General features: G+C 38.5%; 1 protein-coding gene across 2 annotated transcripts in view; it reads left to right on the top strand.

The window, feature by feature from the left end:
* The window catches only part of CPNE8 (copine 8), a 280,044-nt gene that overhangs the window by 69,588 nt on the left and 188,803 nt on the right, over positions 1 to 21,653 (top strand). For both annotated transcript variants that reach the window (XM_019960805.2, XM_070789278.1), the window contains one exon: positions 11,861 to 11,964. In XM_019960805.2, coding sequence (XP_019816364.1) covers positions 11,861 to 11,964 — 104 coding nt within the window. The remainder of the gene's footprint in view (positions 1 to 11,860; positions 11,965 to 21,653) is intronic.

Consider the following 21,653-nt stretch of genomic DNA (forward strand, 5'->3'; position numbering starts at 1 on the left):
AGGCTTTATATATGTTCCTTGTGCCAGAGATTATTGTAATCAGGTGTGTAGGTACTTCTAAAAATTCAGTATTGTTGATATTCAGAAAAAGATGTTTTAGGATACTGGTTGCATTTTTTTTAAGTAGCTGTTTCTGGTTGTATACAATTACCAAATATTAATATTTCTCTTTCCTCAAATTGTAACTCTTTGTGGCCTGCTGTCAGGGAGTGTTTAACAGGAGGATTCCTATGTGCTGTTTCTCACAAGTCCTTTGTTTCTTTTCAGATGGAGCAGCATGCTGCTCCCAGGAACCAAGGTCGTTGTGTGAGACAGGCTTGAGTCTCCTTTAGTAAACATTCTCGTTATGACAAAACTGCTTAGTCTCGATCCCCTTTCTTGAGATATGGATGGTCTTCTGACTTTGTGACCATTATTAATCCCTTGTTCCCTTGGTAACGGTTGCTGTACGCTGGGTTTTCTGATCTTTATCATAGTCATAAGAAACTTCTTGTACCACAGCTTATATATACTCATAGAAAAATCATTAAAGCACCTTTGCTCCATCAGAGCTTAGGTCCCCATGTCTTTCTTTCTGTCTCTCTCTCTCTCTGGCTGATTCCTGATTCCTTGAAGCACAGAGACCCGTCTTGCTCACTCTCCTTCCCGGGCTTCTAAGACTCTCTCCAGAAGGTGCCCTGTGCCTTCACCCCACCTCGAGAGGACGCCCGGTGCCTTTGTGAGAGGCGCAAGTCCTGTGTCAAGGACTTTATTGGTTTTCTGCGTAAACAAGGGAGTATCAGCCTCTTTCTCTCTTTCACTTTCTTATGGTCGCTTCTGGACTGCCAGGTCCTGGTCCATTAAAGGACCCCAACAGCCTGCACAGAATAATATGCAGCTGTGCATTTTCCAAAGAATTAAAAAATTTTTATTTTGTGATTTAAGTTATCAGCTAAGACCTAAACTTGAGTTTGAGCAAACTTCAGGAGATAGTGAAGGACAGGGAAGCCTGGTATGCTGCAGTCCATGGGGGTTGTAAAGAATCAGACACGATTTAGCAACTAGACAAAACAACAACAACAACACAAATTTTATTTAAGTCAAGAAGGTTAATCACTTGGTTGATAGTTAATTCCACCCTCTGGGTAAAAATTAGCATTTTTTTCTGTGAGATGAATTGTCATAATTTATCTGTAAATTTCTTATTATGCCAGTTTGCACTTTTTATGAGGAAGCTTCCACAAACCTCTTATCCTTATTCCTTAGAGGGCAGAGAAAATGAAAACCATAATCACGGGAAACTAACCAAACTGATTGCATGGATCACAGCCATGTCTAATTCAAATGAAACTGTGAGCTATGACATGTAGGGCCACCCAACACAGATGGATCATGCTGGACAGTTCTGACAAACTGTGGTCCACTCGAGAAGGGAATGGCAAACCAGTGTTCTTCCCTTGAGAACCCCATGAGCAGTGTGAAAAGGCAGAAAGATTTCACTCTGACACCCCAGGTTGGTAGGTGCCCAATATACACTGGGAAAGAGTGGAGAAATAACTCCAGAAAGAATGAAGAGACAGAACCAAAGTGAAAACAATGCCCAGTTGTGGATGTTTGGAGATGTTTGGAAGATGGATTGGAGATGGAAGTAAAGTCCGATGTGTTAAAGAACAATATTGCATGGGAAAACGGAATGTTAGGTTCATGAATCAGGGTAAATTGGAAGTGGTCAGACAGGAAATGGCAAGAGTGAACATTGACATTTTAGGAATCAGTGAATTAAAATGGACTGGATTGGGTGAATTTAATTAGGATGACCATTACATCCACTACTGCTGTAAGAATCACTTAGAAGAAAAGGAGTAGCAATCATAGTAAACAAAAGAGTTCAAAATCCAGTACTTGGGTACAGTCTCAAAAATGACAGAATGATCTCTGTTTGTTTCCAAGGCAAACTGTTCAATACCACAGTAATCCAAGTCTATGCCCCAACCACTAATGCCAAAGAAGCTGAAGTCAAATGGTTCCATGATGATCTATAATATCTTCTAGATCTAACATAAAAAAAAAATTGTTCTTTTCATCATCAGAGACTGGAATGCAAAAGTAGGAAGTCAAAAGATACCTGGAGTAACAGGCAAATTTGGCCTTAAAGTACAGAATGAAGCAGGGCAAAGGCTAACAGCCAAGAGAACACACTAGTCATAGCAAACACTGTCTTCAAAAACACAAGAGAAGACTCTACACATGGACATCACTGGATGGTCATATAAAATCAGATTGCTTATATTCTTTGCAGCCAAAAATGGAGACGCTGTATACATTCAGCAAAAACAAGACCAGGATCTGATTGTGATTCAGATCATGAACTCCTTATTGCCAAATTCAGACCTAAATTGAAGAAAATAGGGAAAACTGCTAGGCATTCAGGTATGACCTAAATCAAATCCCTTACAATTATACAGTGAAAGTGACAAACAGATGCAAGGGATTAGATCTGATAGATTGTCTGAAGAACTATGGACAGAAGTTCATGACATTGTACAGAAGGTGGTGATCAAAATCATCCCCAAGAAGAAAAAATGCAAAATGGTTGTCAGAGGAGGCCTTATAAATAGCTGAGAAAAGAAGAGAAGTGAAAGGCAAGGGAGAAAAGGAAAGATATATGCATCTGATGAGGAATTCTGAAGAATAGAAAGGAAAGTAAAGAAAGCCTTGCTAAGTGAACAATGCAGAGAAATAGAGGAAAACAACAGAATGGGAAAGACTAGCGATCTCTTCAAGAAAATTAGAGATACCAAGGGAATATTTCATGGAAAGACAGGCACAATAAAGGATAGAAATGTTATGGGCCTAACAGAAGCAGAAGATATTAAGAAGAGGTGGCAAGAATACACAGAACTATACAAAAAAAGATCATAATGACCCAGATAACCACGATGGGGTGATCACTCAATTAGAGCCAGACATCCTGGAATGCGAGGTCAAGTGGGACTGAGGAGGCATCACTATGAACAAAGCTAGTGAAGGTGATGATATTCCTGCTGAACTATTTCTAATCTGAAAAAATATCCTCTGAGAGTGCTCCATTCAATATGCCAGCAAATGTGGAAAACTCTGCAGTGGCCACAGGACTGTAAAAGGGCAGTTTTCATTCCAATCCCAAAGAAAGGCAATGCCAAAGAATGTTCAAACTACTGCAGAATTGCACTCATCTCACACACTATCAAAATATGCTCAAAATTCTCTAAGCTGGCTTCAACAGTATGTGAACTGAGATGTTCAAGCTGGATTTAGAAAAGGCAGAGAAACTAGAGATAAATTGCCAACATACGTTAGATCATAGTAAAAGCAAGAGAATTCTGGAGGAAAAAAAACCCCACACATCTATTTCTGTTTTATTGACTACATGAAAGCCTTAGACTGTGCAGTCACAGCAAACTGGAAAATTCTTCAGTTCATTTCAGTCACTCAGTCATGTCCGACTCTTTGTGACCCTATAGACTGAAACACTCCAGCTTCTCTGTCCATCATCAACTCCTGGAGCTTGCTCAAACTCATGTCCGTCGAGTCAGTAATGCCATCCAACCATCTCATCCTCTGTCATCCCCTTCCCCTCCCATCTGCAATCTCTCCCAGTATCAAGGTCTTTTCCAATGAGTCAGTTCTTTGCATCAGGTGGCCAAAGTATTGGAGTTTCAGCCTTAGAATCAGTTCTTCCAATGAATATTCAGGACTGATTTCCTTTAGGATGGACTGGTTGGATCTCCTTGCAGTCCAAGGGACTCTCAAGAGTCTTTTCCAGCATAACAGTTCAAATTCATCAACTCTTTGGCACTCAGCTTTCTTTATAGTTCAACTATCCCATCCATACATGACTACTGGAAAAACCATTGCCTTGACTAGATGGACCTTTGTTGGTAAAGTAATATCTTTGCTTCTTAATATGCTGTCTAGGTTGGTCATAACTTTTTTTCCAATGAGTGAGCATCTTTTAATTTCATGATTGCAGTCACCATTTGCAGTGATTATGGAGCCCCAAAAATAAAGTTACTGTTTCCACTATTTCCCCATCTAATTGCCATGAAGTGATGGGACCAGATGCCATTATCTTAGTTTTTTGAATGTTGAGTTTTAAGCCAATTTTTTCACTTTCATCAAGATGCTCTTTAGTTCTTCTTCACTTTCTGCCATAAGGGTGGTGTCATAATTTTCCACAGTTTGCTGTGATCCACACAGTCAAAGTCTTTGGCGTACCCAATAAAGCAGAAATAGATGTTTTCTTGGAACACTCTTGCTTTTTTGATAATGCAACAGATATTGGCATTTTGATCTCTGGTTCCTCTGCCTTTTTTAAATCCAGATTGAACATCTGGAAGTTCGTGGTTCATGAACTGCTGAAGCCTGGCTTGAAGAATTTTAAGCATTACTGTGCTAGTGTGTGAGGTGGGTGCAATTGTGCAGTAGTTTGAGCATTCTTTTGACATTGCCTTTCGTTGGGATTGGAATGCCAAACATTCTTTGTCATTGCCTTTCTTTGGGATTGCATTGGAAAATTCTTAAAGAGATGGGAATACCAGACTACCTTACCTGCCTCCTGAGAAATCTGTATGCAGGTCAAGAAGCGAAAATTAGAACAGGACATAGAACAATGGACTGGTTCCAAATTGGGAAAGGAGTATGTCAAGGCTGTATATTGTCACCCTGCTTATTTAACTTATATGCAGAGCACATCATGCAAAATGCCGGGTTGGATGAAGCACAAGCTGGAATCAAGAATTCTGGGAAAAATACCAATAACCTAAGACGTGCTGATGACACCACCCTATGTCAGAAAGAACTGGGATTGTAGCTGTGGTATAAAATAAATATTTCAGTTTAAATGTTAATTGTGAGGACCCCATAAGAAAACCACATGTATAAGTCAACAAGATAGTTGTATGCATGAGTCTTTGTTGTTGTTGTTCAGCCACCATGTCATGTTGTGACCCCACAGACTGCAGCATGCCAGGCTTCCCTGTCGCTCACCACCTCCTGGAGTTTGCCCAAGTTCATGTTCCTTGAATCTGTGATTCCATCCAACCATCTCATCCTCTGTCACCCTCTTCTCTTTCTGCCTTCAATCTTTCCCAGCATCAAGGCTCTTTAGTTCCTTTGCTTTTTGCCATGAGAGTGGTATCATCTGCATGTCTGAGGTTGTTGATATTTCTCCTGCAATCTTGATTCCAGCTTCTGCTTCATCCAACCTGGCATTTTTGCATGATGTGCTCTGCATATAAGTTATCTAAACAGAGTGACAATAAACAGCTTTGTCCAGTGGTTTGGACATTCTTTAGTACTGCCCGTCTTGGGAATTGGGATGAAGATTGAACTTTCCATTCCTGTGGCCACTGCTGGGTTTTCCAAATTTGCTAACATATTGAGTGCAGTGCTTTAACAGCATCGTCTTTTACGATTTTAAATAACTCAGCTGGAGTTCCATCACCTCCACTAACTTTATTGGCAGCAGTACTTCCTCACACCCACTTGACTTCACACTCCAGAATGTCTCGCTCTGAGTGAGAGATCACCATTGTGGTTATCCGGGTCATTAAGATCCTTTTTGTACAGTTTTTCTGTGTATCCTTTCCATCTCTTCTTGATATCTTCTGCTTCTATTAGGTCTTTACTGTTTTTGTCCTTTATTGTGCCCATCTTTGCATGAAATATTCCTTTGATTTTTCCAATTTGCTTGAAGATATTACTAGTCTTACCCTTTCTTTAGTTTTTCTCTGTTTCTTTGCATGGTTCATTGAAGAAGGCATTGTCTCTCTTTGCTATTCTGTGGAACTCTGCATTTAGTGAGTGTACCTTTCCCTTTCTCCCTTGCTTTTTGCTTCTCTTCTTTCCTCTGCTCTTTGTAAAGACAACTAGTTTGCCTTCTTTGTCAGACAACCACTTTGTTTTCTTGCATTTCTTTTTCTTTGGGATGGTGTTGTTCACTGCCTCCTCTACAATATGATGGACCTCTGTCAGTTCTTCAGGCACTCTGTTTACTAGATCCAATCCCTTGATTATATTCGTCATATCCACTGTATATTTATGGGGGATTTTATTTGTCATATCTGACTGGCCTAGTGGTTTTCCCTGCTTTCTTTAGTTTAAGCCTGATTTTTGCTGTGATGATGATCTGACCCACAGTCAGCTCCAGGTCTTGTTTCTGCTGACTGTATACAGCTTCTCCATCTTTGTCTACAAAGAATGTAATCAATCTGATTTCGGTATGACCATTTGGTGAAATCCATGTGTAAAGTCATCTCTTGTATTGTTGAAAAAGGATATTTGCTATGACCAGTGTGTTTTCATGGCAGAATCCTGTTAGCTTTTCCCCTGCTTCATTTTGTACTTTGAGGCCAAACTTGCCTGTTACTCCAGGAATCTCTGGACTTCCTACTTTTGCCTTCCAATCCCCTATGATGAATAGGACATGTTTTTTTTTTTTTTTTTTTTGCTATTAGTTCTAGGAGATCTTCTAGGTCTTCATAGAAGTTATCAACTTCAGCTTGTTCTACATCCATGGTTGGAGCATAGAGTTGTATTACTGTGATGTTGAATGGGTTGCTCTGGAAACGAATTGAGATCATTCTGTCATTTTTAGGGTTGCACGCAAGTACTGCATTTCAGACTCTTTTGTTGATTATGAGGGCTACTCCATTTCTTCTAAGGGATTCTTTCCCACAGTAGTAGATATAATAGTCATCTGAATTAAATTCATCTATTCCCATCTATTTTAGTTCACTGATTCCTAATATGTCGATGTTTATTTACTCTTGCCATCTCCTGCTTAACCACATCCAATTTACCTTGATTCATGATCCTAACATTCCAAGTTCCTATGGAAAACTCTTCTTTTCAGCATTGGATTTTACTCTCATCACTAAGCACATCCAAAGCTGAGGGTCATTTCTGCTTTGGCCTTGCCACTCCATTCTTTCTGGAATTATTAGTTGTTGTTCTCTGCTCTTTCCCAGCAGCATATTGGACACCTTCCAACCTCAGGGACTCATCTTTTAGTGTCATATCTTTTAGCCTTTTTATACAGTTCATGGGGTTCTCATGGTTAGTATACTGGAGTGGTTTGCCATTCCCTCCTCCAATGGATCACATTTTGTCAGAGGTCCCTGCTATGACCTGTCCATCTTTACTGGGAGGAAAATCTGAGTTGATGATATACATTTGGAATTTATCATCATGTAGATGGGATTTAAAGCCAAAGAACAGAGTAAGTAATCTAATAGAAGAGTGAAGATAGACAGATGAAGAAGGCCTGGAATTGTACTGACGAGAGATTGCATATCTCAGAATCTAAGAAGAAGAGAAAAATGGGAGAATGTGGTGTCAAAGAATCAGAAGAGGCTGCTTCAAAAAGGAGGAAATGGGCAATTCTGTTCAATGCTGCAGAGTAGTCTGATATAATGAAAGCTGAAATGTGACCACTTAATTTAGCAATATGAAGGTGACGTTGTTAAAAGCAATTTCAGGGCTATGTGTCAGGAGGCATATTAGATGTTCATATTTAATAGATGCTTAGCTAAAATTTTAATGGCTTCATGTTAATTTTCTGTTGAGATAGCAGAATATACTCAGCCACCCATATTGCTGAAAAGCCATTGTCCATTAAGACAAACTTGTTTTAATGGCTCAGAGGCCCTTCTTCCAGAAGATATTCAAGCTGAATTTAGAAAAGGCACAGGAACCAGAGATCAAATTGCCAACATCTGTTGGATCATTGAAAAAAGCGAGAGAGCCCCAGAAAAATATCTACTTCTGCTTTATGGACTATGCCAAAGCCTTTGACTGTGTGGATCACAACAAACTGTGGAAAATTCTTCAAGGGATGGTCATACCAGACCACCTTACCTGCCTCCTGAGAGATCTGTATGCAGGTCAAGAAGCAACAGTTAGAACCAGACATTGAGCAACAGACTGGTTCCAAATTCAGAAAGGAGTACGTCAAGGCTGTATATTGTCACCCTATTTATGTAACTTATATGCATAAACTTATATAAGTTTAATTTATATAACTTTCACCATGTGAAATGCTGGGCTGGATGAAGCAGTAGCTGGAATCAAGATTGCTGGGAGAAATATCAATAATCTCAGATATGTAGATGATACTACCCTTATATCAGAAAGCGAAGAGAAACTGAAGAGCCTCTTTGTGAAAGTGAAAGTGGAGAGTCAAAAAGTTGGCTTAAAACTCAACATTCAAAAACCTAAGATCATGGCATCTGTCCCATCACTTCATAGCAAATAGATGGGGAAACAATGGAAACAGTGACAGACTTTATTTTCTTGGGCTCCAAAGTCACTGCAGAAGGTGACTGCAGCCATGAAATTAAAAGATGATTGCTCTGTGGAAGAAAAGCTACGACCAACTTAGACAGGATATTAAAAAGCAGAAGCAGAGACTTGACTTTGGCAACAAAAGTCTATCTAGTCCAAGCTATGGTTTTTCCAGTAGTCATGTATGGATGTGAGAGTTGGACTGTAAAGAAAGCTGAGCACTGAAGAATTAATGCTTTTGAACTGTGGTGTTGAAGAAGATACAAGAGTCCCTTGGACTGCAAGCAGATGAATCCAGTCAATCCTAAAGGAAACCAGTCCTGGATATTCATTGGAAGGACTGATGCTGAAATTGAAGCTCCAATACTTTGGCCACCTGATGTGAAGAACTGTCTCATTGGAAAAGACCCTGATACTGGGAAAGATTGAAGGCGAGAGAAGGGGATGACAGAGGAAGAGATGGTTGGATGGCATTACCATCTCGATGGACATGAGTTTGAGCAAGCTCTGGGAGTTGGTGATGGACAGAGTAGCCTGGTGTGCTTTGGTCCATGGGTCGGAAAGAGTCAGACACAACTGAGCGACTGAACTGAGGCCCAAATTGCTGCCTTACATGCAACTCAGTCAACCTTACCGTGAGAATTCCACACTATCTTCTTCCTTCTGAGTGAGAGTTTGTGTTAAAATCCACACGAAGAATTGGAGTGCTGAGGAATATGGGTACTGGCTGAGTTTCTCTTTGAGAGTGTTATACATTTGCTCATTTGATACAGTTTGCTTTGGTCTGAGAACCATCTTGCCTCCTGGCAGGACAAAGGCTGGGAAGGCCCTGATTCTCTCTGATTCAGATTTTTACTTCTTGACCTCTGCACTGCTTTTGTTGGGTGTGTGAGTTCTCCTGGGTTATTTGGTACATGTCCTTATTCCCATTTCTTTAAAATTAAAGACCAAGGATAGGTTTATTTTTTAATCTTCCCAGGACCTAATATATTCTGTGTTAAAATAGAGAAGAGCCCTAGAAAGAATGAAAGTAAATTTTGTAACCAAAGTGGGTTAGGTTGGGACACTATATATCAATTTTCTCATCTTTAAACAAGAATACTAATACCTACCTTGTGGAGTTATGATAAAGATTTAAAATAATGTGTGACAAGTGCTTAAAACAAAGTAAGTGAAAGTGAAAGTGTTAGTCTCTCAAGTGTGTCTGACTCTTTGTGACCCCAGGGACCATAGTCTGTCAATGGGAATTCCAGGCAAGAAAACTGCAAGGGGTTGCTGTGGGGAGAGAGCAAATTAGCCAAGATGGCTGTTCAGGCTCACTCACCTCAGGTTTTGTAAATACTGTGTAACAGCTGAGGTCATTTGTAGCACTGCTCATGTGCAACATGAGGTACTTGTTTGGTCACAGGCTACTTTGTGCTGTAATATGTGCACACCGATATATGAGTTCCACCTAAAAAGCAGCGGGCGTTACTGCTGCATCACAGCTGTGTCAATTGAGTCAGCCAGGAGAAGAGAGAGCATAGTGCGTCTACTGCTACAGCTGCTGCATCAGCCAGCAGTGAATACTGTTATGGCCTCTGTGCCAGCCAGGAGAGAGGTTTGTGTTGTGTTAGGTTATGCTGTGGCTGCTGCTTTGTCTGCTGTGTCAACCAGGAAAGGATAAATGTGTCTGCAGTTCCTACCTCTCCTCGAGTCTTCTCCCAGCCTTTTACTTCGTGCTTTGCCTGCCATGGGTTCAGCAAACAGTACAGACAGTGTGAATATCAAGACAATTGGCACTGTCAGTAGCATCAGCAATACAGTTGCCATTCCAGTATCCAGGGGATCTTCCCAAGCCAGGGATCGAACCCATGTCTCTTACATCTTTCACATTGGCAGGGAGATTACCGTCTGAGCCACCAGGGAAGAACAAAGTAGAGTACTCAATAAATGGTGACTGTAATTACTATTATTGTTCAGATAAATGTTTAATATTTTTGAAATGAATTAGTTACCTGGTTTATGATTACCTTTATGATTTTGGTCCAAGATATAAAACATTGCCCAATGCATAAGCTTCTGCAACCTAGTTCTTTTTTGGATAGTTAGCAATAGCCATAATGAATCTTCATCATCAATTTTTCTATCATAGTTTTATTATCACAGTTTATGTGATAAACTCATGACCTTTACTTTATGATGGATTGATAATTTTCTCGTTGTTTAGTCACTAAGTTGTGCTGGACTCTTTTGTGATCCTATGACTGTAGCCTACCAGGGTCTTCTGTCCACGGGATTTCCCAGACAGTATTCTACTGGAGTGGGTTGCCATTTTCTTCTCCAGGGGATTGAACCTGGGATTCAGTCTTCTCCCTGGGATTTCCGGCCCAGGCACTGAACCTGCATCTTTTGCATTCGCAGGCAGATTCTAGTTGTTTTATTATTCCTAATAAAAAGTTTTTCTTTGAACTTTAGTAAGTTAGTTCTCTGATAAGACAGCATGATTAATATTTTCATGGGGTTCTCAAGATGCAAATAAATGACTCATTGGGAAAGACCCTGATGCTGGAAAAGATTGAAGGCAGAAGAAGGGGATGACAGAGGATGAGATGGTTGGATGGCATCACTGGATGGATATGAGTTTGAGCAAGCTTCAGGAATTGGTGATGGACAGGGAAGTCTGGTGTGCTGCAGTCCATGGGGTCACAAAATTACAGACATGACTGAGCCACTTAACTGAACTGAAGTGAACTGACAATATTGTTCAGAACTAAAGATTAAGATTCCCTCTTTAGAGTTCCATGTCAGTAGAAAGGGAAGAAGGAAAGCCAAATACAAAAAAAGAGATATGAGATTTGAATTTTTGATCATCTTTGAAAGCAATGCAGATGACCTTCCTTCACATTGCAAGGAAAGAGTACTAGATATGGAGTTTTGTTTACTGGTTTCCATTTCCCCTAAGATGGAAAAAAATTTTTTTAAGCAAAAATAATACAGTAGCTTAAAAACATGCAAGAATCATAGGTCTCATTGTGACTCTCTAGATACTTTAAGAATTAAAAGACAAGGAAACAAACCAAAAAAATGACTGAAGTGTGTAATATATTATAAGAAAGTTCTTCCAAGAACATCCTAAGAAACTATTCTATGTAGAGGACTACTTGATTATGAACTGAATATGAACACGGTGCCCTCCAGTTGTAAGAATATGCATTGGTTGGCTTAGTTATGCACTAGGTTAAGAAGAATATTTGTGATAAACTAAAGGTAGAAATAACTTCTTTCGAATGGAAAAGGATTTGGCTTTCAAGTGGGGAGAAAAGTGGAGGAAGTATACAGTTGTTATGTGAATTTTCAGAAGCTGCTTTTCTAATAAATTTGTATGAACTCAGGGCTCATTTTCTGAATTCCCTGAGTGTTGAAGAGGGATGATTTGATCTTTAAAACCTTTTCTGAAGGGCTTTATCCAGCATTTGAATATTCATTGTGTTTTCAAGGAAATATATTAAGTTCTATACTGCAATAACTAACCATGCAAAGCTCGATTTTAACCTCTCTTTTTTTTTCTCAACAGTTTGGAAGGACTGAAGTAATTGATAATACTTTAAATCCTGATTTTGTAAGAAAATTTATTCTGGACTACTTTTTTGAAGAAAGAGAGAATCTTCGTTTTGATTTGTAAGTTCCAGGAAAACTTGTATTTGGGGAAAAAAAGATTTTTAAAGACTACATTCATAACATGATGCTGGGTGCTACAGTTGTACTAAATAGATATTAGCAGGAAATCAGATTAAATCTGCTTAGAGTGTGGCCTGAGCACTGTCCCCAGCACTGCTTTGCATATTATAGATTATTTGCTATTTATTAAAAATATATAAAGTAATTACTTTACCTTGTTGAAATGCTGGGTGGAATATATGGGCATTCTTTCAAATTCTCCTGTGGAATAGGTGTCTTACAAATTCTGCATATACTCCAGAGGGATCCTCATATATTTCCATGGCTCACTTTCTCAGATCTTTAGATTTCTCTCAGTTGTTTCTTTGTATGGTACATGGTGTGTGTGTGTGTATATTTGTGTGTGCATACTCAGTCATGTCTTGACTATTTACAACCCCATGGACTGGAGCCTGCCAGGCTCCTGTCTCCATCAGATTTCCCAGTCAATAATACTGGAACAGGTTGACATTTCCTCCTCCAGGGGATCTTCCCAACCTAGGGATTGAACTCACATCTCCTACATCTCCTGCATTGACAAGTGAATTCTTTACAACTGAGCCACCTGGGAAGCCCCATATTACATGGATCTTTACCTAATTATGGCTCCTTTTATTTGTTCATGGACTCATATTTCTAAGCTTAGGCTGCCAAAGCTAAAATTTTTAATATTCTTATTATTTTGATACTGAATCAGGCATATTAAACTATTATCTTTAAATTCAACTCCCTGTCCACAGAGAATCTGGAGTCAGTCTATAACTGAGTTATTACACTTTTGTTCCCCAGAGGTGAACTATAGTGATTGTTGAAGGAAATCTATTGAAAGGGAAAACTATAACGTGTATTACAGTATGTGCTTTATATATAAAAATAACCAGAGACTTTATGAACATCACAAGTATTTAAAAAGAAAAATGTCTTAAGTAGCTGAAAACAATACAGTATACATGCTGTAACAGCTTATAGATATTTTTGATAACAAAAGCTATCAGTGTCTTATTTGAAAATGCTATAATTTTCCTCCTAATGAAAAACAAAAGTTCTTTGCTTTTAGTAGTCTTTCTCATTTTCTTCTAAAATGTGTACAATAAAATAACCTGTAGTGTTTCTGTTTAAAAAATGAGAATCTTAAACCACTCCCTTTCCTCATGATCTATAGGAGTTCTAAGTATTTATTATTTTATCAAACAAATTTATTAGGCCTCATTTATTTCCTTGAAACACTTTTCCAAATAATAAAAATGAGGTTCTTGAGAAAAAACTTAAAAGTGGAATGTAATGATTCCCTGACCATGTTTATCATGGTGATTGCATACAGTGTTACTATTTAAAAATCATACAGAACATGGTTTCATTCTTCCGTTGTTCAAGGCCTCCATAGGAATCATTTTTAAGAAATTTCCTTCTTTCTCAGAATGGTACTCCCTTAATTTTTAACAGTTACATTCAGATCTAACTTTATTATGTTAGTCAGTATTTCCTGATTCTTTATTCTCATTCTTTATTTTCCTTTCTCTCTTATTTTCTTTCTCAATTATCTGTATTGTTTTCTTGCATTTAAGAGAAATACATTCTTATTATAAACTTTAAATACAGGCACTTATAAAGTGAAAGTTCCCTGTAACCCCAGCACCAAAACATACACATATGCACAAACAACCAAAACTGTAAATGCATTTGCAGATCCCTTTTCTTTAAATATATACCTGTATATGGAATCTCAATATTTTGAATATCTCAAATACTTTCTAGTTACTTGTATTATTTAGACATCTTTCTATGCTGCTAAATATATAGATATTCTTTCATTAATTTTAATGATTGCATAATTTTCATTATTCAAAGAAATGCAGTTTACTTACCCAGACATTTACTGATGAACATTTTGGCTGGTTCTATTTTCACTATTACATGTAATCCTGCAGTAAGTATTTTTTGCAGAAACATTTTGCTGTTTTCTTGTCTTTTCAGAATATATACTACTCAGTAATATTTTAAAATGAAATGATATGGCCAAGACTGCTTCTAACCTTTGAGACCATCTTAAAGACCATATGTGCTTTGTTGGTTCTTTAAACTCTTTGCCTAGATATTTGCTCTGATTTTCAGAACCATCATTCTGTTTTCTTTTGGTTACTGTCTGTCATCAGGACCCTGTCATCATCATGAGCAGCTGCTGCCAGGGGACTCTACTCACTCATTTTTTCCACAGTGTCTCATTTTGCCCTCCTTTTATTGGTTTCTTAAGTTCATGTCATTTGACATTCATAATTGTGGCTATTATAGAATTGTATGAGTAGAATGAAAAGAAGGAAAATGTTGGTCTCAAAAGGATGATAGCAATCAAATGCAAGTCAGTAGACTAGAGAGCAAAATTTAAGAGCTGGGCAGGTCATTCTGGAAAGAAGTAGGTAAAGAATGATTTACCTGAACACAGATGGTGATCAGCTAAAGGCTCATCTCTACTGAACTTGAGATGAAGGAAGCTAATGTATTTTAAAGAGTTTCCAGTAAGAAAATAAATTTCACTGAATTCAGTGTTGGTTAGTCATTTAAATATTATGCCTGTTTTGCTAAATATCATTTCAAGAGTTACTTTCACAAATTAATGACTCAAATGAGAATATATTAGGTTTAGGAAGCACCAGATACTTGTACCATGTTTGACAGGCTTACCTAGGTATCCTTAGCATGGACAAGGAAGTCTTAAAGATAGGAAGGAAGTTAGGGCATTGATAGAACTTAATATACATCTCTAGTATTTTGTCATAAATCAGTAATATTGTTTAACTTGACTGTACAAGATTCAGGGAATTAAAGAAAACAAAACTTCAACACACTCACTGATGGAAATATAGAAGAGAAGAATGATTGGATGGATTAATATGTTTGTTACTAATATCTTCCAGTTATTTTTAAGCTACAATAATTATAGAAACTCATGTAGTTTGAGGGTTAGTATGTAAGTTCTGTAAGTACCAGACAAAAAGATGTGGTGTGTGATAGTAATACTACTGTTATTGTTTACAGTTTGTAGTAGAATCATTAATATATGTAAATAGATTTAACCAACCCAATAAATTTATGAGGCAGAGTTATCCCATTGTTATAAAAGAGAATACCAAGGCCTGGATAGGGGTTTAACTTGACATGCTCAAGGGTCTGAGCTTTCCAATATAGAGTCAAATTTTGCATAAAAATAGTTAATTTTTTTAAATCTTCTTTGTAAATTGGCAGAATCAACCATCTTTCTTATTTACTTTTGGTTGTCCTGGGTCTTTTTTGCTACGTGAGGGTTTTCGCTAGCTGTGGTGAGTGGGGACTACTCCTTGTTGTGGTGTGTGGTCTTCTTATTGCAGTGGCTTCTCTTCCTGTAGAGCTCTAGGCATGTGAACTTGGGAGTTGTAGGCATGCAGGCCCTAGAGCATAGGCTCAGTAATTTTTGTGCACAGGCACAGTTGCTCCATGGCATGTGGGATCTTCTCGGATCAGGAGTCAAATTCAATTTCTCTGCATTGGCAGGTGGATTCTTAACCATTGGACCACCAGTAAAGCCCATGCCTGAAATAGTTTATAATTTAATGGTACAAAACCTGAATTTCTAAAACTTTATGGAGAGTAAATAATGCCTGAACTATGTAATTTTAATTTTCCTCTTGGTTATCTAAAACAAATGAAAGTATTATGGTTGAAGTGTTCTATTTTACTCTGAATATAACAACAGAATATATTTACTCTAACTATGCAAAAGTAGGAATATGTAGGAAAGTAGTATGTTTGATTAGAATGGACAATATTGTATTATTTTATCATAGTGTAACAAGAATAAAGAAAGTACCAAAGCAGTGTACATGATTGATATATTTTAACTTCTTCAACTTTTTTCTTTTTTCCAAAAATAATATAATATTTTTCATAGAAATTGTATAATGTTTGAAATGTGAGAGCATGTTGTAAAATGTAATTAAGCATCAGTAAATAAGCACCTGTAAATAAGCATCAGTAAATAAGCATCTGTAAATAAGCAACGGATGTAAATAAGCATCAGTTAGAGGAGGACATAGCAACCCACTCCAGTATACTTGCCAGGATAATCCCATGTACAGAGAAGCCTGGTGGGTTACAGTCCATGGAGTTACAAAGAGTTGGACACAACTGAATGACTGGGCATTTCAAGCGTCATATAAACTTTTGAAGGTAATTGGTTAATTTCAGAAGTTTGAGTCAAGTAATATTATCTTCCTCCTTGGAAGAAAAGTTATGACCAACCTAGATAGCATATTGAAAAGCAGAGACATTACTTTGCCAACAAAGGTCCGTCTAGTCAAGGCTATGGTTTTTCCAGTGGTCATGTATGGACTGTGAAGAAAGCTGAGTGCTGAAGAATTGATGCTTTTGAACTGTGGTGTTGGAGAAGACTCTTGAGAGTCCCTTGGACTGCAAGGAGATCCAGCCAGTCCATTCTGAAGGAGATCAGCCCTGGGATTTCTTTGGAGGAATGATGCTGAGGCTGAAACACCAGTACTTTGGCCACCTCATGCGAAGAGTTGACTCATTGGAAAAGACCCTGATGCTGGGAGGGATTGGGGGCAGGAGGAGAAGGGGACGACAGAGGATGAGATGGCTGGATGGCATCACTGACTCGATGGACGTGAGTCTGAGTGAACTCCGGGAGTTGGTGATGGACAGGAAGGCCTGGCGTGCTGCAATTCATGGGGTCGCAAAGAATCGGACACAACTGAGCGATTGAACTGAACTGAACTGTATATTATTTGAATTTTATATGATCTCTAAAACATTCAGAAAATTAAGACCTGATAAAGGGATGCCTAGATAAGATTATCAAGAAAAGTAACAAATATATTTTCTTAGTTTATGCACTATTTTTGATATCACTTTAACTTGGAAGGAAAGTTATGACCAACCTAGACAGCATATTAAAAAGCAGAGACATTACTTTGTCAACAAAAGTCCATCTAGTCAAGGCTATGGTTTTTCCAGTAGTCGTGTATGGATGTAAGAGTTGGACTATAAAGAAAACTGAATGCAGAAGAATTGATGCTTTTGAACTATGGTGTTGGAGAAGACTCTTGACAGTCCCTTGGACTGCAAGGAGATCCAACCAGTCCATCCTAAAGGAGATCAGTCCTGGGTGTTCATTGGAAGGACTGATGTTGAAGCTGAAATTCCAATACTTCAGCTGATGTACTCCAGGAGTTGGTGATGGACAGGGAGGCCTGGCGTGCTGCAGTTCATGGAGTTGCAAAGAGTCGGACACGACTGAGTGACCAAACTGAACTGAACTAACAATTTCTTCTAATTATCCATTTATATAAGTATATAGCCTGTGAGAGCAGGCTTTCTTTCTTTTTCTAACACTGATTTTTCTACCATATCTATCTAAATAAATGTGAAAAGTAGTGTAATCTTTCTCTAGTTATGAGTACCTATTTATCCATTGTTCCTAACTGATTAGTTTTTACATTTTGTCTTAGCAGTGTGTTGCTTCTAGGAAAAAATATTCATTGCTGAAAATGTGGAAAATTAGAAAAGGATAAAGTGGTTAATGAAGTTACCTGTAATCCCAACCTGGGGCTTCCCTGGTGGCTCAGTGGTAAAGAATCCACCTGCCAATGCAGGAGACAGGGGGTCGATCCCTGGGTTGGGAAGATGCCCTGGAGATGGAAATGGCAACCTACTCCCAGTATTCATGGACAGAGGACCCTGGTAGGCTACAATCCATGGTGTCACAAAGAGTTGGACATAACTTAGCAACTAAACAGCAACAGCAACAACAATCTCTACCTACCTCACTCAGAGCACTAATGGAAATACCCTGACATACTTACAGTAGCATGGCCTTTTGAAGGAGCAACAGTGTTGAATAATACAATAGTCTAAATTGGACAACATAGATGTAATTGGTTTTCAGAATTGTTTTTTTATTTATTAACCTTTATGTTAATTTTACAAATTTCTATTATTTTTTTATTGAAAAGAAGCTTTTCAGTTGCACATTATGGAAGGTTTGAAAATGGCTTTCAGAAGATTTTTTTAGTTAACTTTTAATGCTGATGGAAAATTGCTATTAGAGAGAGAGAGAGAGAGAGAGAGAGAAAATGAATGAATATATATTTCTGGCAGCACTGGCCCAAATTCCAGTAAGTTCTGATTAATCCAAAATTATTATTATGGTGATTTGGTTGAGATATTTTAAGGTTAGTTTGTCAGCTATGAGTTGTAAAATTCTCCTGCCTGTTTGATTTGATGTATCATTCAAGAGACATGGTTTCTGTTATTATGCTGTTTTATCACAGTGCTATGCTTTATCATAGATAAAGTCATAACTTTAGCATTCATTTATTTTGTTATAATTGTTACATGTATAATAGTATCGATACTTTATAATTCTCCTTGTTGTCATAATTGAAAACTTTATTATTGGTAGAACAGTTGTCATTGAGAAAGAAGTGGGTAGCTATTTCAGTATGTAGTATTTTCTGAAGAATACGAGAAATCATATATAACTACTTATGCTCTAATTTTTCCATTTGGGTACACCAACAAGGGAGTTACAGGTCTAAATTTGACTTAGGTGAAAAGTGAAAGTGAAGTCATGAAGTTGTGTCCAACTCTTTGCTACCCCATGGACTGTAGCCCACCAGGCTCCTCCATCCATGGGATTTTCCAGGCAAGAATACTGGAGTGGGTGCCATTTCCTTCTCCAAGAGATCTTCCCAACCCAGGGATTGAACCAGGTCTCCCACATTGTAGGCAAATTCTTTACCATCTGAGCCACAGTAGATGATTTCCCTCCTTTGTAAATGAATGGTGATAATTATGGAATTATCAAAATTCAGTTGAAGCTGAAACTCCAATACTTTGGCCACCTGATGCAAAGAGCTGACTCATTTGAAAAGACCCTGATGCTGGGAAAGATTGAGGGAAAGAGGAGAAGGGGACAACAGAGGATGAGATGGTTGGATGGCATTACCGACTTGATAGACATGGGTTTGGGTGGACTCCGGGAGTTGGTGATGGACAGGGAGGCCTGGAGTGCTGCAGTTCATGGGGTCGCAAAGAGTCGGACACGACTGAGCGACTGAACTGAACTGATAATTATGGAATGCATATTGTTATTGCAATCTATTTTTGAAGATTCTCAACACTTTGAGGGAAAATATGTTCCTTTATTTCTTCCAGTAATTGTCCCAACACTGCCAATTTCAGTTTCTCCAATTGGTTAAGTGTCGTCTTAACAATGCCAGGGTCTAACTGCATGACTTTTTAGTCACTTTATATTAGAACTATCTCATTTGTTAATAGTTATATAGTATTTATTTTAAAACTTGAATCGCACACTTAATCCAAAACTCTTTGCTTTCTCTCCCTTCAGTTGGAGATATTGTCATAGCTACTTACAAAAGAGAAGGAGGTTGGGATAGCAGAAAGGTAGGGGAGTTGGGAAGCAGATAAGTGTGTCTTTCTCCTGTGTTCTGAAAAACCTAGGCCTTAGAGTGTACTGGCCTCAGGGGATACATATCAAACACTCTGTCCTCATTGTGGAGGAGGAACTAAAAAGTTGTGCATCAGTGCTAAATCAAATCTCAGAGGTATAGTTTTGGATGAAGTAGAAAAAAAAAAATAGCTTTATTGCTTTGCCTGGCAAAGGGGGACACAGCAGACTCCTGCTCTTGAAAACTTGTGTCCTATCCTGGGAAGATGTGATGAGGAATTTTATAGCAATGGTTCAAGGGTGGTGTTGTTGATAAGACTAGGGTGTGTGAAGGACCTGTACTCTTCTAATCTGGTCTCAGGTCATCTCTTGATTTGCTTCTCTAGTTCCTTTAGTCTGGCCTTGGGTGGTATTCTCTGGGAAAAACATCTTCCATTTGTTGAAAATTTTACTTCTATAAAGAGCTTAATGATATTGTTAAGTGGAATCAGTACCCTGCTCCAAGGCTTCACTATTGTTTCTTGGCTGCTCCTCCTCTGTCTTTGCATCCCTTCACTTCCATGATTAGCAACTGTGAAATCTGCAATTTTGGAACTCAGGAAAGGTCATGGAGGTGAGAGTCTGTTCCTTACCAACAAGAAATAGGAGACATGGAAGGCTTCCATACCCAGGAGCCTGACAGGTCCTGCTTGATTTCAGAAAGACGTCATTCTTTGTACGTCAGCTTTCAGAAGGCACTTCCCAGCATTGTCAGCTAACATTCTCTTCCACTGGCAGCCAAGGATGGACCTATTATTGTTGTTCAATTGCTAAGTCGTGTCCAACTCTTGCAACTCCATGACAGAGGGCTAGATGCTATCCTCCCCTTCACACAATCATCCTAGATTTTGGAGCTCCCCTTCACCTTGCTTTGGGGAATGGAAAGAACCTCCTCCTGCCCCTTCAGAGATAGTGAATAGCCTGTCACTTCATGAGTAAGCTTTGTAGAGAAGGGTTTGACCCTAATGAGAGTGACTTACTGGCAGCTCTGAGCTAAGCATGAGAAGGAACTTAGTATCTCTTGTTTTCAGCTTTGGGCCTTAGTTGGAATTTCAGAAATACAAGAAAAATTCCAGTCAACATCTGTTACCCTCTATTAGAAAACATAATCATTAGGAGTCACCCAAATCAGTTACTGCCAGTTCAGTATTTTACTAAGATTTCAACAGCAGAATGAAGTGGTTTACAAAATTCCTGTTAGTAAATTTAGGCACAAGTGTACAATCCTGGGGATAAACTACTGAACTTTTGCTTTGCAATATATCTTTTCTTATTTAGGGGGATTATGGCATTCATAAACATAGATACACACCCACACTCACACTCCCCATCCCCATGCACACAGATATATTTTTACCATTTAGGATGTAGTGTTTATGTTCTGACTTATGAGAATTAAAGCCAGTGATATTTTTAGAAAGTTAGAAGGAAAATTCCCATAAAAGAAAAATCATGGTAATTTTGAAAGCATTGTAATACAACATATTACAATGGGAATTACCTATTTTTGAGATAATAGCATTATAAAGCTTTGTTAAAGACAATTAAGGAGGATTGTATTTGAAGATACTTAAATTCTTTGTGATGAAAACACAAACACTTCATTTTTGCTTATTGAATTGAACTAAATATACCATGTTCATTTCTGTTCAGTTCAGTCGCTCAGATTTCCCCTCCTTCAGATTTCCTTTTCCCTTTAGGTTCACCACAGAGCACTGAATAGAGCTCCCTGTGCTATGCAGTATGTTCTCATTCAGTCCAGTCGCTCAGGTGTGTCCGACTCTTTAAGACCCCATGGACTGCAGCACGACAGGCCTCCCTGTCCATCACCAACCCTCGAGTTTATTCAAACTCATGTCCATTGAGTAGGTGAGGCCATCCAACCATCTCTTCTCCTCCTGCCCTCAATCTTTCCCAGCATCAGAGTCTTTTCCAATGAGTCAGTTCTTCGCATCAGGTGGCCAGCGTATTGGAGTTTCATCTTCAACATCCGTCCTTCCAATGAATATTAAGTACTGATTTCCTTTAGGATGGATTGGTTGGATTTCCTTGCAGTCCAAGGGACTCTCAAGAGTCTTCTCCAACACCACAGTTCAAAAGCATTAATTCTTCAGTGCTCACATCCATACATGACCACTGGAAAAACCATAGC

The sequence above is a fragment of the Bos indicus genome, chromosome 5, assembly GCF_029378745.1.
Source record: "Bos indicus isolate NIAB-ARS_2022 breed Sahiwal x Tharparkar chromosome 5, NIAB-ARS_B.indTharparkar_mat_pri_1.0, whole genome shotgun sequence".
In the NCBI taxonomy this organism is placed as follows: domain Eukaryota; kingdom Metazoa; phylum Chordata; class Mammalia; order Artiodactyla; family Bovidae; genus Bos; species Bos indicus.